The 20,607-nt window shown below is 33.7% G+C and overlaps 2 protein-coding genes and 1 long non-coding RNA gene across 9 annotated transcripts; 1 reads left to right on the top strand and 2 right to left on the bottom strand.

Annotated features, from left to right (window-relative positions):
* Nucleotides 1-10,594, bottom strand: LOC112798013 (putative disease resistance protein At4g10780). 3 transcript variants are annotated; one of them, XM_025841158.3, is made up of 4 exons: nt 10,191-10,594; nt 9,893-10,000; nt 980-2,240; nt 1-611 (listed from the first exon to the last, which is right to left on the bottom strand). In XM_025841158.3, exons 2-4 carry the CDS (start codon nt 9,929-9,931, stop codon nt 577-579), a joined length of 1,335 nt encoding a protein of 444 aa, XP_025696943.1. In that variant the 5' UTR covers nt 9,932-10,000; nt 10,191-10,594; the 3' UTR covers nt 1-576. The 3 variants fall into 3 exon arrangements, with proteins under 3 accessions (XP_025696943.1, XP_025696941.1, XP_025696942.1); XM_025841156.3 differs by having other exon boundaries at nt 1-2,240; XM_025841157.3 differs by having other exon boundaries at nt 1-2,165; nt 10,191-10,585.
* On the top strand, nt 5,042-9,656 carry LOC140183996 (uncharacterized). The gene is made up of 2 exons (XR_011880607.1): nt 5,042-6,064; nt 9,146-9,656. It is a non-coding gene; the product is annotated as an uncharacterized lncRNA (long non-coding RNA).
* A 2,794-nt stretch (nt 10,595-13,388) lies between the features above and the next one.
* On the bottom strand, nt 13,389-20,607 carry LOC112795429 (probable disease resistance protein At4g27220). Of its 5 annotated transcripts, none has more exons than XM_072233968.1 (5): nt 19,823-20,607; nt 19,411-19,512; nt 17,949-18,134; nt 17,463-17,566; nt 13,389-16,271 (listed from the first exon to the last, which is right to left on the bottom strand). In XM_072233968.1, the coding sequence occupies exon 5, from the start codon at nt 16,062-16,064 to the stop codon at nt 13,578-13,580; it is 2,487 nt and encodes an 828-aa protein (XP_072090069.1). In that variant the 5' UTR covers nt 16,065-16,271; nt 17,463-17,566; nt 17,949-18,134; nt 19,411-19,512; nt 19,823-20,607; the 3' UTR covers nt 13,389-13,577. The 5 variants fall into 5 exon arrangements, with proteins under 5 accessions (XP_072090069.1, XP_072090067.1, XP_072090068.1 ...); XM_072233966.1 differs by having other exon boundaries at nt 17,862-18,134; nt 19,823-20,122; XM_072233967.1 differs by lacking the exons at nt 19,411-19,512; nt 19,823-20,607 and adding an exon at nt 16,566-16,636 and having other exon boundaries at nt 17,862-18,376.

Below are 20,607 nucleotides of genomic sequence, written 5' to 3'. Positions count from 1 at the left end.
TTAATAATAAAGTCTTCTATTTATACATCTCTATTTTATATCTTTTATTTATTTTACAACAGTTGGTAGTAAGTAAATGAATATATAATCATGACATGAAAGCTGTGAAGATAGAAATTAAAAGGTGAAGAGGTGTGAAATTACACTCATAAAAAGTAATGTGTAAGATCATGTAACTATGATGACGAGACTTCAAATGGAAAGCGACTTTCTAACTTGGGACAGTCTTCGGTCTCCAAATTCGGCAATGATTCAGAGATTATAATTCCTTTGTACACAGTCTCTAACATTGGCAAGTCAGACAACTCGAGTGTGGTTAAGTTGGGGAGTGTAATGACGGTGGAAGCAGCATCATCACTATCAGCACCACTGCTACTCGCTGCAAATATTTCTCTCAATGATTCACAACTCTCTACAATTAATGTCTGCAGGTTTTGAAGTTGGGCCAATAACCCTGCTGTTACCAACGTTTCTATCTCATGGCAATTACGGATCTCCAAGTGCCTGAGTTGAGAGAAGACGGCATTTGGTTTGAGAGGCTGTTGTGTTGTTGTATCAGTAGCACCAACATCTTCTTTACAAATGACTGTTAAGCTCTCCAAAGCGTAAAGCTGCAAGGATTCAAGGTTGTTGAGATTACTGCAAAAGGAACAATTACTAAATAAACAAAACAAGCTCTTCATTTCTGAGCAACTGTGAATTTGAACGTTCTCCAAAGAAGAAGGAGCATTATTTGACAGAGCATCACATAAGCTTTCCCATCGTGCATTATAATCAATGTAGAGATTGGTAAGATCATTTGGCAGCAAATGAGGGGATAGCAAATGAGGGGATTCTTTGCAATCTAATAAACGTACAATTCGCTGGTGGTCACCACTTGGACCAATATCATCATAAGATTCAATACTCTCATAGTAACCCTCGATACTACCCAAATAGAGAAGATAAGATTTGGGTACAGAACCTGTGTTGCATATACCTGTCACAAAATTGTTATAGCTTTTGCAGTCATCAAAGCCGACCACAAAATATTCAAGAGTGGTCAGCCCTTGTACATCCTCTATTTCCACATTTAGCAGAGCAGCTTTGAAGAGATTCAGATATTGCAAATTGGTCAGACCACGCAGCACCCTCCCTGATTCCAACCTCAACTTTTTATTGTAAGATAGATCCAGCCATCTCAAGTTTGTCAGCATTTCCAAGCCTAAAACTTCCTCAACTTGAGTGTCTGAAATTACCAACCTTGACAATTTTTGAAGCCTTCCCAATGGAGGCACCTTTTCCAGAGCTTCACATTCATCAAGCAGTAGAGAAACAAGACAAGTCAAGTCCGACAGGGAATCCGGCAGAGAGGTTAAACTGCGATTATGAGATAGGTCAAGTATTGCTAGAGATTTCATGTGTGTGAAGAAGCATTCTGGGATGCTACTGATGCAATTATTACTCAGAATCAAGGTGGATAACATTGGACACTTGGGTGATACACCCGCTGGGATTTCTTTTATCTCATTTTCATCCAAAGAAACTAACTCCAAATCAGCAGTCCACTCCTGCAGGTGAGGTATTCCTGTCAATTCTTTACCACATCTAACTATCAACCTCTTATATTCTTTCAATATGTGACATGCCATGTTTCTCACTGAATTCTGCATATTCGTAATGTCAGACAATAATGAATGGTCTTCAAGTTCATTGAATATGGTATGGCCTTCATCAAAAATTTCTTCCAAGCTCCTCCTTCCATTTATGGCTCCACTGTCAACCAGTTTCTTTATTAATTTGTCATCCTTCCAGAACTCAGAGTATAATGCACAATGCAAGAAACTTTTTTGCATGGATTTATGTCGTAAGTTATCATAGCTCGCTTTTAATACTTGAAATACCTCTTCTTCCATCTCTCCCCCCATCTCCCCTCTCTCAAGTCTATTCAACGCATGTCTCCGCTGACGAATGCTATCAACGCCTTTCATGGTTCTAGCCATTACACTGATTGCAAGCGGTAAACCACCGCATTCCCTTGCAATAAACCTTGCAATCTCCAATATTCTAGGAGATAAGGTTGCAGGTGTTTTGTGATCTTCACCAAGTCTTGCAAGAAATAACTCCAAATCTTCACTCTCATAGAGAGGACGCATTGCTATTACATTACGTGTGGGGCAGTCCATCTGTCGAAGCACATGTTTCAACCGAGTTGTTATAATCAGTTTAGAGCCATTGATTCTACAACGAGGGATTCCCACCTTTTCCAGATCAATGAATTTCCAAACATCATCCAAAATAAGCACCCATTTAGAATTTAACTCGAACTTTTTTATACAGGGTGATAACTATAACTAGAATTTAACTTTTATAAAGGGGTCAATTATCTTTTCATAAATAAGGAGTTAGTTATTCTCTATGACATATTTAATTATTATTAGAGGAATTACATTGAGTTAGAAAAACCAAATGATTTAACTATGATAAAACTATTTCAAAAAATAACAAGAATTTTTGAAAACTTTAAATTTTACATACAATTTATTCTGTTTTTCTAATTCTCCAAATTTTTTAATCCATTCAGTCAAAGAATAAAAAATAAAAATTGAAAACAAAGGATAAAAAAAAGACGTGGTATGATCTTATGGAGAATTAGATATTTTGGTTCAAGCATTAAATCTCTATTATATAATTCTACAAATAATTAATATTTCTTTTTGTCTTTATTTTTTCTGCAATAATTAATTTAGGGTAATATATATCCAAGCTAAGAAAGTTGAACATAGTCATTCATTTTTCACCTTTCATATGAAGTCGCACGAGAACGAGAAATTAGATTTTTTTTGGCAATTTTTTCAACTTTTACTTTTTTTGGGGGGGGGGGGGGAGATGGGGTGGTTTGGGAAATGAAAAAAAAAAGGCAAAATAGAATTGTTTTTAAAGCTCTTGTAATTTGTAAAAATAGTGTTAGTAGTGCAATTAACTTATTTACTTTTTCAAATTAAAGTTAAAGAAATAGTTAATATTAACTACAATGACTCCATTTAATTTTCCGAAAACAATCAAATATATTTTAGAAGATAATTATTTCTTTATTTATGAGAGGATTGATTAGAAAATCGCACCCGATTTTTTGAAATACTTGTAAAAATAATTTTCGTGTTTTATAATGATAAAAATATTCTCAAAAAATTATAAACACAATAAAAATAATCAAAAAATATTTTTTATTAGTAATAAATGACTTTTGTATTTAATAAACTGTGTATCTATTTGATCTAAAATTTTGTAAAAATATTTAGATAATTATTTAAAAAGTATATAAAAAATTAAATAAAAATTCGATCTCTATAATTTTTTAAAAGCATTATTTGTTATTGATAAAAAATAAAAAAAATCTACTTAGCTTAGAATTTTTAATTCTTAAGGATAAAATTATCTCAATTTTTTAATTATATTTTAAAAAAATTATATTAAAATTCAATTTGTAAAACACTTTTTTAAAATATTTAAATATTTTTATCGCGTTTTCAATATTTTAATGACATTTGTAATTTTGTATTGTCATAGAAAATGAGGATTATTACCAAATACACCCTAAGATGAGAGAGAGAGCGAGAGAGCGAGAGCGTTAGAGCGCTCAAGAGCGTGTGAGGTGGGGAAATACAAGGGGGTAAGGGCTACACAGAGTAAACATGATAAAGATCTTAGGGTTTGGAACACAGAAGAGTATCAACGCTTAGAGCTTGATTCTTTCTCCGTCTTCGTTGACAATTTGCCAGAGGACATATCAAAAAGAGAACTTTTCAATATGTTCAAATGGACAGGCAGGATTATCGACATATATTTATTACGGACGAATAAAAATGGACATATCCATTTGTTTGTTTTTGTACGATATACGACAAAAGGAGGAGCTTTGAAGGCTGTTGCACATATAAACAGGACGACGATGAGGTAAACAAATCTTTGTTGGAGAAGCGAAGTATAGAAGGGGAGTTCTGTGGCATAATATGATGGGCAAAGAAGCAGAAGTGATCGACAAACAACATGTTGGAGGGAAAAATTCACAGATAAGGAGTGAGAGAGTAGCTGAAGTGAAAGTTGTGAGGCAACCGTCTAATGCTCCTAGAAAGGATCCAAATAACAAAGGATTGACGAAGAAGGTAGAAGTACCGATAGTAAGTGAGAATGTCGTCTGACTACAGAGAAGTATTGTAGGAGGTACGAAATTGGCGATTGATTTTAATACACTACAGCAAAAGGTTCATTGGGACTGGCCACATGTGATGCAAGTAAGGGAGTTGGGCGCGTATAAAGCAATGTTAACGTTTGACACAGTGCTTAGTGCGGAAGAATCTTACACTTTTAGAATGAATAATTTATTAAAATTGTTTCATATGGTATGGAGATGGGACGAGACTGAGAAGAGCGAGTCTAGAAGAGTTTGGTTAGATTGTTATGGAGTTCCATTACATACATGGTCAAGAGACACGTTTCACAAAATAGGAGAGCAATGGGGTGAGGTGGTGGCATGTGATAAACTGACAGAATCGTGCAACTCATTCAGTGTGGGTAGAGTTCTGATTGATACTTGTGCCTTCGACATGATTAACGAGTGGATTCATGTTACAATAGGCACAAGTGTGTTTGACGTCCTTGTAAGAGAAGTGGGTGGAGAAGTGTATCGGGAAGAATGTTTCCGAAAGCGGCAGAACAAGACAGAAGACAAGGACATGTTAAATGGAGAAGAGAGGTAGGATGCAGGAATTGGGGGTCTATTAAATTATAGTGATGAATGGAGGGTGGTTGGTTGGGACATGGCGGCGGCGGACGAACACAGGAATGACGAACAAGATAAGGGCAGGACAGTAAATTCACATGTTGATTTGAATGAATGGAGTTATCTGTTTTTGAAATTTCAATATGATAACAGAAACAGTAATTACGCGGCATTAAAAATGAGAAAGGATTTTTAGGATCCTTCAATATTAATAAGGATATTGACTCGGAGGATACAATATCAAATAATTATGAGGACTGTTATGGTAACCAAACATATGAGAACACAACGAAGGTTAATGAGCTGGCAGCTAATAGGCCCAATAAGCTTGTTATAGGACATGAAGCTGGGCTGAAGGAGAGGGCACGCTGGAGAAGAGCTGCTGCTGGGACCTTAAACCGGGTAAGGCCTGACCCGGTTCCCAACCTAACTCGGCAGGAGACGCATGCTTTCCTCCAGGCTGCTACGCGAACGGCGCTTTCGAGCAGAGGTTCGACAGACGCTGGGAGGACGACACAGGCGGACGGACGCGAAAGACCATCATCTGAGGCGAGTGAACCTACAGCCTTGCTAATCCGGTAAGGGACGCGGCCACTGACCGTGAAAGTGACGCACATGGAGCCTGGGTACGAGATCCGTGGACTTCAACGAAACAGAGATGACGGCAGGGGATAGCAGCGGCATCTAGAGGAGGATACAGAGAAGGAGGTGTCTGAAGGGCCTGTAGGAGCGAGACGCACTGCTGCGGAGGCCATCGAGGATGACAGAGATCGCCGACAGTGGAGATAGGAAATTGACAAACCCACAGCTCCAGCACAAACACAAAATGAGTCATGTAACTTGGGAGAGGAGAGAATGATGAGCGTTGGAACAGCTGTGGGGAACTACACTAATGATGGCATAGTAACAAGATGCTATATAGCAAGGGAAGAAAGTCAGCACCAAAGCAAGATAGGATTGAGATTGGAGGATGGGGAAATCACGATGGATGGCTGGCGTCAAGGTAATGGGAATGGGCAAGAGGAAGAGAACGTGCATGGTGCAGATTCAGGATCAAAGATGGAGGCTGGCACGGATGGTGGTAGTAATTTCAATAGAGAGGAACAACGCCCGAGTTGGAAAGAGGAAATGGCAGAGAACAAAAAGGCTTGGAAACTAGCGGTAGAGTCAGGTGCTCAGTGCAGTGATGAGGAGGACATTATGACTATTTTACAGGAGCAAAACAAAGCAATTGCTCTGAAACGACGACAGGCGAAGCAAAAAGCAAAAGTTTGAAGAAGTCGGCCAAAAAATCAAAAATAGGTGTGCAATAATTTTGTTCAATGATTTTAAGTTCCTGGAATATAAGGGGGTTGGGAGGTGTTGCAAAATTTAGTATGCTAAAGAATTTTAAGAGTAAGTTTAGATTGGAAATGTTAGGTTTGATAGAAACAAAGAAGGAGCTAGTGACTAAGTTTGATGTTGCTCGTATTTGGGGAAGTGACAGAGCTAGTTGGGAGTTTGTAAGTTCAGTTGGGGCGTCTGGAGGATTATTATTAATATGGGATGAAACGGTTTTTAAGTTGTATAATTGCTATAAAGGAGATAGATGGATGTGTGTAGAAGGAGTTGTGGTGAAAGATAATTTTTATTGTGCGATTTGCTTAGTGTATGGACCGCATGTGAGAGGTGAAAAGATTTCGATGTGGGAAGAATTGAGTTATATTGCAGGACTATGACAGGTGCCTTTTTGTTACTTGAGGGATTTTAATGAAATATTGTATTTGGAAGAAAGAAAAAGAGCGACTACTCTATCAGCGTCTGCGAAAGATTTCAGAATATGGATAAATGACATGGAGTTGTTGGATTTGGCACTAAACAATCGTAAGTATACTTGGTTTAGAGAACAGTCATGCAGTCGTATTGATAGGAGTCTAGTTACTTTAGGGTGGCTGGATGCATATCCAGAGACGCGCCTAAGGGAAGGCCCAAGAGGTTTATCATATCAATGCCCTTTGATCATAGAAGATAGCAGGAAATTTGATTACCCGAGACCATTCCGAAGCTTGGACTCGTGGTTCACACATGAAGGATTCTTGAGAATGGTGAAAGAAGAATGGAGGGGATCAGGTAACATATAATTCCTAGAGAAGATGAAAGCACTGTCAGTTCCACTCCGCATATGGCATAAACAACATTTTGGAAATATAAATGAGAGGATAAATAGGTTTGAGGAAGAAATACAGAAGGTGGATGATATGGTTAGTAGTGGACACTATGATGTTACAATAGAGGCAAGGAGAAGGGCACTAGTGAAGCACTATGAAAAGTGGTATGTGAGACAGGAGGTGCACTGGAAGCAAATGTTTAGGTCTCGACATGGTAATAAGATGGACAGGAACACAAGCTATTTTCACAATATTGTTGTGGCAAGAAGAAGGAATAACCGGATTGAGTCTTTGGTGATTAATGGAAGGATAGTCAGGAATCAAGCAAAAATCAAAGTTGCAGTTCGGGACTTCTATAAAAGTCTGTACCACCAGGAAAGTTCTCTAAGTGTGAGCTTTAGAGATGGATTAGTTAATCGATTAGAGAGGGAGGAAGCAGACGCTTTAGAGATGTTACCATCAGTAGAGGAGGTAAAAGAGGCAGTGTGGGATTGTGAATCTTCTAAGACTCCAGGGAGTGATGGGTATAACATGAGTTTTATAAAAAAGTGTTGGAACGAGATAGGAACAGAATTTACTACAACTATGATGGCTTTTTTTGAGACAGCAAGACTACCAGCAGACTCTAATATCACATGGGTAGCACTGACGCCGAAATTTGTTGGGGTTAAGGAAATTAAAGACCTCAGATCTATTAGCATGGTTGGATGTGTATATAAGGTTATCTCTAAATTGTTGACATGAAGAATGAAGAGTGTAATGACAGGCTTAGTTGGGGAATCACAGAGTGCCTTTGTGAAGGGAAGGAAGATACATGATGGAGCTTTAATTGCTTGTGAAACGGTGCAATGGCTAAAACAGAAAAAGAAGGCATCAGCGATTATCAAACTGGATTTCCATAAAGCCTATGATAGAGTTAAATGGTACTTTGTTGTTGATACTGTATTAGAAAAGATGGGCTTCGGTAGAACATGGAGGTCATGGGTTAGAGAGTGTGTTAGGTCGGCATCCATTTCTATCCTGGTCACTGGGTCACCATCAAAACCATTCAACATGCAGAGGGGCCTACGGCAAGGGAACCCGTTATCACCATTTTTGTTTGTACTGGTGGTGGATGTGCTTAACCGGATGATAGGGGAGGCAGTAAGGAACGGTCGGATATCTCCACTTTTAGTCGGGAGGGATAAAATTTTGTCTGCCGGAAAAGGAGACGGTGAGAAACTATAAGAGACTTCTGAGGTGCTTTGAATTGATGTTTAGGTTGAGCATTAATTTTGAGAAGTCCAACTTGATACCAGTGAACTACAGTCAGGAGTGGGTCAGCCGAATGTGTCAACTACTAGGATGCCAGGAGGCAGCACTACCAGTGAGGTATCTTGGCATTAGCCTAGAAGAAAACCCAAGGTTAGTAAAAACTTGGAAGCCGGTTCTAGATAAGGTGGAGGAAAAACTAAGCTTGTGGAAAGCGAAGGTTCTTAGTAAGGCTAGAAAGCTGGTGTTCATTAAGTCAGTGGTCAACAGCCTACTTATTTATTACCTGAACTTGTATAAGATGCCAATTGCAGTTGTACGAAGAATCATTTCCTTGCAGCGGAGGTTCTTTTGGGGGAAGGATGATGGACGACCTGGTATGGCTCTCGTGAAGTGGAAAGTGGTCCAGGCACCAAAGAAGTTTGGAGGCTTGGGACTGGGTGATGTGGTGGTCCGCAATACTGCCTTACTATTTAAATGGTGGTGGCGATTCTCAAAGGAGGGCTGTCCTCTATGGAAGAAGATTGTGTGCTCCTGTAATAGCTTGAACCCGAATCACTTGTTGTCAACTCAGGAGTTACCAAGGAGAGGAGACCCGTAGAGAGACATATGTCAAATACAAATAAAAGAGCAACATGTTAGTCAGAAGATGATTGATGGCCTTGCCATGGAAGTAGGAGATGGTAGATCAACCAGGTTCTGGGAGGATACATGGCTCCAAGTGGAAAAGTTGAAAGACTCCTTTTCGAGACTCTTCTTGATTTTAAACAAAAAAGGATCAGTAATTGGGGATTGTGGGTTCTGGGATGGGATAGAGTGGGTTTGACACTTCAAATGGAGGAGGGAACTCCGCCAATGGGAGTCTGATACATTAGATCAGCTGCTTCACGTATTGCAATTTGTTAGATTAGTAGCAGATGTACAAGATAGAGTGATGTGGAAATTTGTTAAGGAATGAGTTTATTCTACTAACTCATTTGTGCAGGTTTTGCAGGAAGAGACCATGAATGAGGAGCTTCTGAGCTATACATTCACGAAGGAAATTTGGAAAGGTCTAGTCCCACCTCGGGTCGAGCTGTTCGTTTGGTTTGTATTGGTAGGTAGGGTCAACACAAAGGATCGGCTAAGTAGACTGGGAATCCTACAACAGAATGATAGTGTGTGCGTGTTGTGTAAGAAAGTTGTTGAAAATATACAACACTTATTTGTTACGTGTGAGCTCTCTTGGCAGGTGTGGTGTGCTCCCAGTACTTTCAAAGACCACTTTGAGAGTTGGAGATCTATGCCGATGAGAAACGAACAGCACAAGTTTTAGCTAGTTGGATTCTTCTCAGTAATATGGATTATTTGACTACGACGGAATGATGTAATAAGACAACAGGAGTGGTAGAGTGTATGGATCAATCGTTTTCACGTGCTATAGAGTGATATAGTAAATAACTCATATGGTTGATGGCTATGCCGAAAATGATATAGGAATTGTTTGTCTTTTATAATTATTGTTTGTCTTTCTGTACTCCACCTTGAGTGTTGAGCTCTTTCTTTCTTTAAAAAAAAAATGAAGATTATTTTTTACGCGTTTCAAAAATCCATGCGATTTGGGTCCTACACACTTTTGAGATCTAGAAAAGAAATGATATCATTTATTAGATTTCTGAAATTACGGTGGAAGAAACAGAAATATGGTTATCCAACGCAATGATGAATTGATAGGAGCAAAAGGGGTGCTTACCTTCCGGCAGCAAGTAGTTGGTGGGTTCACTGATGACATTAACTGGATGCTGCGTTAAACCTCCAGAAATGGCATCAACCATTTCATGATCATGATCTTCACCATCCCCTTAATCAGTACAAATATGAGGCAGGAAAAGATCCAGTCAAGACTTTTATACTTCAACACAGTAGTTGGGTAAAAACAAAACTAAAGCAATGTCCCATATATACATAACAATTTGTAGATCAGAAAATAATCATTAATGTTTCTCCGCTTTTCAATCTATATTTTTAGAACTACTAATTTACTGTATTACCTTCCATTGGATTTGCGGTTTGTTGTGGTAGTGGTTGTGGATGATTATGTTGAAGTGAAGCGGAGCATGGAGAGATACCTTTCCCTGGGATCCGATCGACATGGGCTTTAATTCTAGTTACACTTATACGTCCACTAAACTTACTTTCACACCGGTTGCACTTCCATGTACCATCCGCCTGTTTTGTAACTTCATTCCAGTAACGTTCTTCCTTCGGCCTACCCATTACTACTCTTGCTTTCTTCTATTTCAACCAACCCTATTTAACTCACTAAGTAAGATTGATAACTTACAACTTTCGTGATATCTAGTTGTCTACAGCTAAGTTCATTCCTGCCAAGAAGGTGGCCCTACATGAGATGGAAAAAAGGGAATTCACCGACAACATTATTATCTTCGCAATAATAATGATCTGTCATGCACTTATAACATGACAAACACCAAGACTTGCAAATTAAAGTACACTCCTTATTCAATTGAGCTTATTATATTATAGAATAAAAAACCTTAATAAGCCAAATCAAGAATCATATAACGTAAATACGCCAAAACGAAAATCATATTTTTATATAATTCGAACCATGCTGGTTCGAATTCTATTTCTACATAATTCGAACCAGCTTGGTTCGAATTATACACAAACACACAGTAATTCATGATATAATTCGAATTATACTGTTAAAAAATTAATAATTTATTTAAAAAAATTATTAAAAAAATTAATAATTTAAAAATTAAAAAAATATATATTTTTATTTCATACGTTAAAAAAAGCTAATAAAATATTTAATTATGAGACTTCTTTAAAATATTAATGAGCTATCAATTCGAATTCCATACAATACTTTTCTGTCCATTTTTAATAGTTCATGAATATTTTTTAATAAATTGATTTTGTAAAATTGATTTTGGGTAGAAGTTTAAATAAAAGTGATTTTGTAAAATTGATTTTGGGTAGAAGTGAGTTTGTGCTAATATGATTTATGTTTGATAATTTTTTATTAAAATTGATTTTCATAAAATAAATATTATTTGGATAATATTAGTTAAAATTATTTTTAGATAAATAATTAATTAATTATTAAAAAAATATAATATTAAATTATAATATTATTTTTTTAAGAATATTTTTTTAGTATTTTTTATATAGTATTTTTTTTAGTATTCTATTTTAGTATATTATAATTTTTTATTATTATAATAAAAATTAATAATTATTTATAAAATTAAAAATAACATATAAAAATCGACAACTTTTTAAGTATTTTTTATAGTAAAAATTAATATTTATTTATTAAATTAAAAATAATATATAACATAACATATTTTAGTACTCTTCTTAAGTATTCTTAATAATCTTATTTTTATTATTATTTTAGGTTCTAATTTTTTACTAGTTATATTTTTATTATTATTTATAATTAATTTTTTATTTAATTTATTATTTCTAATAGAAACAATAATACATATTATAAAAATTTAAAATAGTAAACAGTGTACAAAAATTAGAATAATTGTTTTAATACTTTCAGTAATTTTTATTTAAAAAAAGTATGGAAAAAATCCATAATAACTAGCAACAAACCTAAACGTACGTTCAGTAAATGCAGAAGCTATAATTTCTTACTCCTAGTGAACGAGCTTTTGGGATGCAAAATCACGTTAGTATTTTTATTAGAGAAGAAAAGTTGCCAAACATCAAAAACAGCGTTCAAAGCACTTAAGTGCACTTTTATCCTCTCTACCATGTTTCACAAACATACCCTAAATTTGTGTTAACGTAATTTATATTTGACAATCTTCGTAACAAAATAGATTATAGAAAAATAAATATTGTTTGAATTATACTATTTAAAATTACTCTTAGATAAAAAAATGACTAAAAGAGACATCAATTTAAATAATTTTTTATATTATCCTATCATTATACTTTCAATATTTGAATAAATCTTATTAATTTATTTTATAATAAAATTAATATTTACTTACTAAATTAAACTAACATATAAAAGTTGATAAAATATATTTTAATACATAAAATATTAAAGAGAGTATTATACATTTTATAATGTCAACTAAAAAAATATTTTATAATTTTTTTAGTACTGTTAGTACTCTTTAATTTTGTATAAACTATAAACTTTTATTATTCATGACTCTTTTATTACTTATAATTAGTATATAATAAAAACAAAAATAAAGTACAGTATGAAATACAATAAAAACAAAAAAAATGAAAAAAAAATTATACAAATATAGTATATAATAATTACAACCAATAACATATATCATATGAACAAAAAAATTATAATAAGAAGTAAATAAAATTCATATGAATAAAATCAAATAAAAAAATAAAAAATTTTATACACAACATAAATATAATACAATAAAGAATAAAAAAAGAATTTATATAAACAAAAAATAAAAATATCATAAAAATTAATAAAAATAAAAATTTATATCAACAATAATTATCATATGAATAAAAAAATACAATAAAAATATAACATTAGAATACTAAAAAATAACATTAGAATATAAAAAAATAATATAAAAAATATTTATCATATAAATAAAAAATACATAAAAAATATAAAAATTAAAATACGAAAGAGAGTACTAAAAATAATAAAAAAATTAAAATATTTGGCGGTGATGGAAACAAATGTGAAAGATTTGATGAAAAAAATGAAACAAGGAACATATACAAAGAATTACTTTGAAAGTTATATGATTACGCATCCTTTTTATAGAAGAAAATGAATGGTAGCGTTGATGGAAAAAGAATAAATTTTTCACCTAATTTTTTAATGGTAATTAGCCTTTCTCAATGAAAAAATATAATAAAAGTATAAATTAATAATTAAAAAAATAAAATTAAAGATAATTTAATAAATTGAATATAAAATTTAAAATTATGCATGAAAATAAAGAAGTTTTATTTTTGTTTCAAATTAAATACTATTAAAAAATAAATGAATAAAGTTATATAATGTTTATAAATAATTACTTTATAAATATTTATCTTAATTTTGTTACACATAATAATAATATAATAAATTTTTTAATATCTTATTTAATTTAAATTATTTTATAAAATTTATAATTTTAAAAATAAAAATATAAAAATTAAATTTTTTAAAATAATCGAAAAATAGCTAGTAGTGTCTGAACCGCTAGTATATATAAATCATATGACATGAAACCTGTGATGATAGAAATTAAAAGACGAAGAGGTTTGAAATTACACCCATGGAAGAAAACATGATTATTTAAATAAGGATAAAAATTCAAGAGCAATCAACTTTAAGTAAGGTTGATAATTAAGAGTCAAGAACCGTCAAATGAAATAGTAACCATGATGATGATGAGACTTGACAGTAACTATGATGATGAGACTTGAAAGTGATGGTGATTTTTAAACTTGGGACACTCATCGATCTCCAATTTCGGCAAATATGTAGAGATTATAGTTCCTTTGCATAGAATCTCTAACTCTGTCAAGTGACACAACTCGAGTGTGGTTAGGTTGGGGAGCGAAATGGTGGAAACACGCTCATCAAATATTTCTTTCAATGAATAACATCTCACTGCACTTAATGTCTGCAGGTTTTGAAGTTGGGGCAATAACGCTGCTGTTACCAAAATTGTTAACCCATGGCAATACGAGACATTTAAGCGCCTGAGATGAGAGAAGATGGAATTATTTAAGCGCCTGAGATGAGAGAAGATGGAATTTGATTTGAGAGGCTGTGTTATTGTATTAGTAACAGGAACATCTTCTTTACAAATGACCGTCAAGCTCTCCAAATCATCAAGTTGCAAGGATTGAAGGTTGTTGAGATTACTGCAAAAGGAACATCTACCAAATAAACAAAACAAGCTCTTCATTTTCGTGCAACCCTCAACTTCGATGTTCATCAAAGAAGAAGAAGCATTATTTGACAGAGCCTCACATAAGCTTTTCCAACACGTATTAAAATCAATGGAGAGCTTGGTAATATCTTTTGGCAGCAAATGAGTCAAGTCTACGCAATCTGATAAATGTAGAAATTGGTTGTTGTCATCACTTGGATCAATAACATCGTAAGCTTTCAAAATCCATTCAGAATCAGAGATATCACCCAAATAGAGAAGATAACATTTGGGTGTAGAACCTCTGTTCCATATGCTTGCCACATAATTGTTATAGCTTTTGCTATCATGAAAGCCGGCCACAAAATATTCGAGTGAGATCATCCCTTGTACATCCTCTAATTCCACGTTTAACAGAGCAGAGTCGAAGAGATTGAGACATTGCAAATTGGTCAAGTCACGTAGTACGCTCCCTGCTTTCAACCTCAATTTTTTATTGTAAGAGAGATCAAGCCATGTTAAGTTTGTTAGCATTTCCAAGCCTGGAACCACCTCAACTGAAGTGCCTGAAATTACCAACCTTGACAATTTTTGAAGCCTTCCCAATGGAGGCACCTTTTTCAAAGCTTTACATCCGTGGAGCAGTAGAGAAACAAGACAAGACAAGTCAGACAGCGAATCCGGTAGTGAGGTTAAACTGCGATTTTGAGATAGGTCAAGTATTGCTAGAGATTTCATGTGTGTGAAAAAGCATTCTGGAATGCTAATGATGTGATTGTTACTGAGAATCAAGGTGGATAACCTTGGACAATTTGGTGATATACCCGCTGGGATTTGTTCAATCCTGTTTGTATCCAAAGAAACTATGTCCAAATCAGCACTCCATTCCAGCAAGTGAGGTATTCCTCCAAATAATCTTTGATCATATCTCACTATGCACCTCTGAGATTCATTCAGTATATGACATGCCATATTTCTCATTGAATTCTTCATCCTCAGAATCTTAGAATGAGGCAATAATAACGAATGGTCTTCAAGTTCATTGAATATGGTATGCCCTTCACAAAAAATTTCTCCCAAGCTCCTCCTTCCATTTATAGCTCCACTGTCAACCAGCATCATTATCATTTTATCATCTCTGTGGATTTCAGAGTATAATGCACAAAGCAAGAAACTATTTTGCATGGATTTATGTCTTAAGCTATCATAGCTTAGTTTTAATACTTGAAATACCACTTCTTCCATCTTCTGTCTAAGTTTATTCAACGCATGTCTCCACTGATGAATGTCATCAATGTCTTTCATGGTTCTGGCCATTACATTGATTGCAAGTGGTAAACCATCACATTCCCGTGCAATAGACTCTGCAATCTTTAATATATGAGTTTTGTGATCTTCACCGACTCTTACAAGAAATAACTCCAAACCTTCACTGCAAGAGAGAGGATGCATTGTTATTATATTAAGTGTGGGGCAATCCATCTGTCGAAGCACATGTTTCAGCCGACTTGTTAGAATCAGTTTAGAGCCGCAACGAGGGATTCCCACCTTTTGCAGATCAATAAATTTCCAGACATCATCCAAAATAAGCACCCATTTTCCTTTCTCTGATAACGCAGATGACAAATGTGCTGCTCTTGTTCTCTGATCTCTACCAAGTTTTACACCAATTGCTTCAGCGATGTCTTCTTGAAGCTTTGAAATGGTATACTCACGAGATACGGTGACCCAAATGACGTGGTTGAAGGTTCCTTTCCTTTTGATTTGAGTTTCCAAATGAGTTGCAAGACATGTTTTACCCACCCCTCCCATTCCATGTATCCCAATCATCAACACTTTCTCTTCTCTAACAAGCTCCCACATCTTCTCCACATTTCTCTCGAAATCTTCACCAACAACTTCATTTGACAAAACCACAGGCTTTCGCCGCTTAAGCTCGCTCAGTTGTGCATTTGATTGCTGTATTTGTCCAAGATCGTGTGGATAGTTTTCACTGAACTTATGAGTTGCTGCCATCACAAGATTCAAGCAATCACCAACTTTTGTTTCTCAATTCTTGCAGTTCATTCAACAAATCATCAACTTGTTTCTTGCTCTGCTTGCCCTGAGATTTGAGCCACTCTAGCTCTCCCTTAACGTCGTTTTCTTCAAGGGTTATCAGCAATTCATGTAACTTGTTAATCTCATCACTTACAAAATCATCATTGTTGCTTTAGGCCACGGCTGCCGACCAAGAAAAATACAAACGCATATAAAAATTAATTCCAGTGATTTTAATTTATATTGGTAAGCATTTTTAATGCAGTTAATATCTTTTTTTTGGTGACTATGCAGTTAATATCTTTAATCTAGCAATTAGTATCATATTTTTAGTTAATACTTTTAAATATTATAATTTACTGCTGTACAAACAAAATAAATTCTGTTAGTTCTATAATATTACTATAAAAACTTTATAAAATATGAAAATCTAATTCAAGATGAATTTTATATAAAAATAAAAAAGAACAATGTTACCAACGAGTAATAGCTCAAATGGCATAGTCTTCCCATACTCAATTAAGAGGTTGTGGGTTTGAGTCTCCTATCTTTGATAAAAAAAAAAAAAAACAAGAACAATGCTGCAAGGTCAATATAATTTATTATTTTTAACGAATAACGCTATGTGTACACTAAAATAATCACGAATATAAAATATACAAATTAAAATATAAAATATATATTGAAAATTAGTTAAACAATATATATATTTATACTCAAATATATCAGAAATATTTGATAACAAAAAATAATTAATCAAAAATAACCAAAATTTATCTTATTTTTAGCATTTATAATAACTTCTTTCAATGTACACATAGTATCTTTGTTTTTTGGCTTACACATACCTAACAATATTTAAAAATGTTGGAAAAAAAAAACAGTGTTAGACTGCTGACTGCTAAGTTAAAGGTATTGATCTATTAACTAAAAATACAGGCTAAAAGAATTTAAAATTGTTAATCTTTAAACTTTTTCATTTTATATTGCACAAAATTTAATTTACCAATCAAAGTATGGTGAAATTAAGATTAAACCATATCTATATAATTATTGTGCTAAGGTTAATTTATCAGTCAAAACTTTGTAATAAAATTTCACACCAATTATCATCACTTTCTAAACCTAGATTTATACATACCGTCTCCCTTTCTTCTTTATGCTTGAGAATTTAACTGGATTTTTTTTTTGCTCAGGATGATAACCATCGCTAGAATTTAAAACGAACTTAACTAATATAGTTATATAGATGTACTACTTTTGAGATCGACAAAGGAAATCATATAATTTATTAGATCTCTCAAAATATCGTGGAAGAAACAGAAATCTGGTTATCCAAAGCAATGATGAATTCAGCGAGCAAGGGGTGCTTACCTCCCGTCTAAGTTCATGGGTTCAGTAATATTAATTGAATGGTCCATTAAACCTCCAAAAGAGGCATCAACTATTCCATGATCATCATCTTCAGCAGCCGGCCACTTAATCGGTACAAACATGATGCAGGAAAAGATCCAGTCAAGACTTTCTATACTTAGTTGGGTAAAAAGAAATGACCGATAGATATATAACTATTTATAGATCAGAAATAATCATTAATGTTTCTCCACTTTTCAGTTTAAATTTTTGGAACAACTGATATGATGGTATGCTTGAGTGTTGGCAGAAACATATAATTATTGATTTACTTCTACGTATTGGCTTAAATCCATGATGAATCAACTTAAGTTTTGAGCACAAATAATTTCATAAAACTATCACAGTATTATAAATTACCTTCCCCTGGATTCATTGGATTTTCAGTTTGTTGTGGTTGTGGTTGTAAATGATTATGATGAGGTGAAGCAGAGCATATAGAGATACCTTTTCCCGGATCCGATCGACATGAGCTTTAATTCGAGAAGCACCACCACTAAACTGACGTCCACACCGCTTGCACTTCCACCGTTCCACGTACCGTCTGCCTCTTTTGTAACTTGATTCCAGTAATGTTCTTCTTTCCGTATACTGAGAACTGCGTTCTTCTTCTTCAACCAGGCCTATTTAACTCTGTAACAATAACAAAGTAAATAAGTAGACTCCTTAATTCATAAGTATAATTTTATTTTATTTATTTGATGAAAAGTTGACAAGTTCATATATTTTTTTGCTTGCTCATTGTTGCAATTATATTATATTATGTTTTTTTTTTTATTAGAGATAGAAAGGCTCGAATTTATAATCTCGAATATAAAAAGACTATTCCATTTGAGCTCATTTTATCATATTATGTTGTAAATAAAGGTGGCCCCGCATGAAATGGAAAATTAAACAGGGAATTGAGTACACTGATAAACATTGTCTTCGCATTCATCTGCCGTTGACTCGTAAAATGACAAAGGCGAAGACTTACAAAGAAGACTAGTTATTATGAATTCTTTTTTACTTTAAATGCTCCCTGAAAATCTATTACTAAAAAGTAAAATCTAAAAGGATATTGCTTTACTCTTTTCAAAAATAAAAACAAGCGTAATATTAAGTGGCACAGGATTCGATGGTCCCATAATGTTTAGACCATTAAATGGTCACATAATAAAACATATTTTTAAATTTTTTTTTAATAACTGCTATATAGTTCTTTAACTAATTTTAATTACAAATTAATCTCATATATTTTTTTTAATTATAAAACCTGTTTTTAATTTTATAAATTATTATTTTATCAATCATCTATTATGTTTATTAACAATTAAAAACAAAAACAATAACGAATTAAATCTTCCATTGATAGTAATAAAGTTTTTGGCCATTCCAATGGATTAAAAGTTTATATTTGATTCGTGACGTTCGTGATCAATAATAAAATTGTGTTTCCTTGAAAACCAATCGATTGGAATTTCAAAACAATCGATTGAATTATAACTCAATCGATTGGATTACAGTTTATCACAAAACAATCGATTGAAAATTATAAGGCAGCATGGTTTTCGCATAAATCAATCGATTGGTTATATGATCCAATCAATTGAACTATGAATAAAAAGTGGATTGTTTATACTCTCCAATCGATTAATACTTGAAAACAACCCGAAGTCTCACCAAAACAATCGATTGGTTTTGTTACTCAATCGATTGGATTCAACAAAACAATATGGATTTGTCAAATTCAATCGATTAGTTGTGTATGTGAATTCCAATTCAATCGATTGGAAAGCGTTGTAAATAATCTTTTTTTTCTAAATTCAATCGATTGTTAATATATTCTAATCGATTGAAATTTGAAATGTCTATCTATCAAACAAGAAATCTGGTTAATGCTGAATTTATGGGAGTAAAGGGTGCTTACCTCCAGGCAAGTTGATGGGTTGACTAATAATATTAATTGAATGCGGCATTAAACCTCCAAAGAAGGCATCAACCATTTCATGATCATCATCTTCAGCGGCCACTTAATTGGTACAAAAACATGATGAGGCAGGAAAAGATCCAGTCAAGACTTTTATACTTCAACACAAGTAGTTGGTAAAAACAAAATTAAAGCAATGACAGATAGATACATAACTATTTATAGATCAGAAATAATCATTAATGTTTCTCCTCTTTTCAATTTATACTTTTAGAACAACTAATTTATGATGTAGTATCTTTAAGTATACGAAGAAGCATATATAATTATACAATCGCTTAGATCCATAATGAATCAACTTAAGTTTTTAGCACAAACAATTTCATAAAACTATCACAGTATTATGAATTACCTTCCCTTGGATTCATTGGATTTGCAGTTTCTTGTGATTGTGGTTGTAAATGATTATCATCCGGTGAAGCAGAGCATATAGAGATACCTTTCCCCGGGATCCGATCGACATGAGCTTTAATTCGAGAAGCACCACCACTAAACTGACGTCCACACCGCTTGCACTTCCACGTTCTGTCTGCCTCTTTTGTAACTTGATTCCAATAACGTTCTTCCTTCGGCCTCCCCATACCTGCTAGCTTAGTGTAACCGCTGCGTTTTTCTTATTGAAACAAAGCTGATTAACTCTCTAAGAACAACTGAGTAAGTAGACTCAATAATTCATAAGTATACTTTTTTGGAAATTGAACAAGTAAACAACATTTAAACGATATAATTGCTAAAGTAAACTACTATTAATTAACAAACCTGCAATACCTCATGGCCGGCTATATTCTATTTAATTAATAATTACTTTAAAACTATTTATACAAATTAAGAAGGCGGCAAATAATAGGTTAAGTAAATTGATAATCATGCATAGATTTTATTCGCTAGATATAATTATTGAACTTAAGGCAGGCCTTTCTTTCACAATACTGCTACCCCTCCAAACTAAAAAATAGACATTTCAACCATGCATATATGCATATAGATGTGATTAATTAACTCTTAATAACATATAAGAGACAGTACTTATTAATTAACTTGGACATGCACCACGACATTTAAAACCGCTAAACCAAATTTTTCATTTCATTTATTATGTTATTAGATTAGATTTGTTATGAACTCTTCTACTCTCAC

Source organism: Arachis hypogaea, chromosome 4 (assembly GCF_003086295.3).
Source record: "Arachis hypogaea cultivar Tifrunner chromosome 4, arahy.Tifrunner.gnm2.J5K5, whole genome shotgun sequence".
NCBI classification, from domain to species: Eukaryota; Viridiplantae; Streptophyta; class Magnoliopsida; order Fabales; family Fabaceae; genus Arachis; species Arachis hypogaea.
The sequence above is the reverse complement of the archived record's forward strand: the minus strand, read 5'-3'. Positions and strand labels throughout refer to the sequence as shown.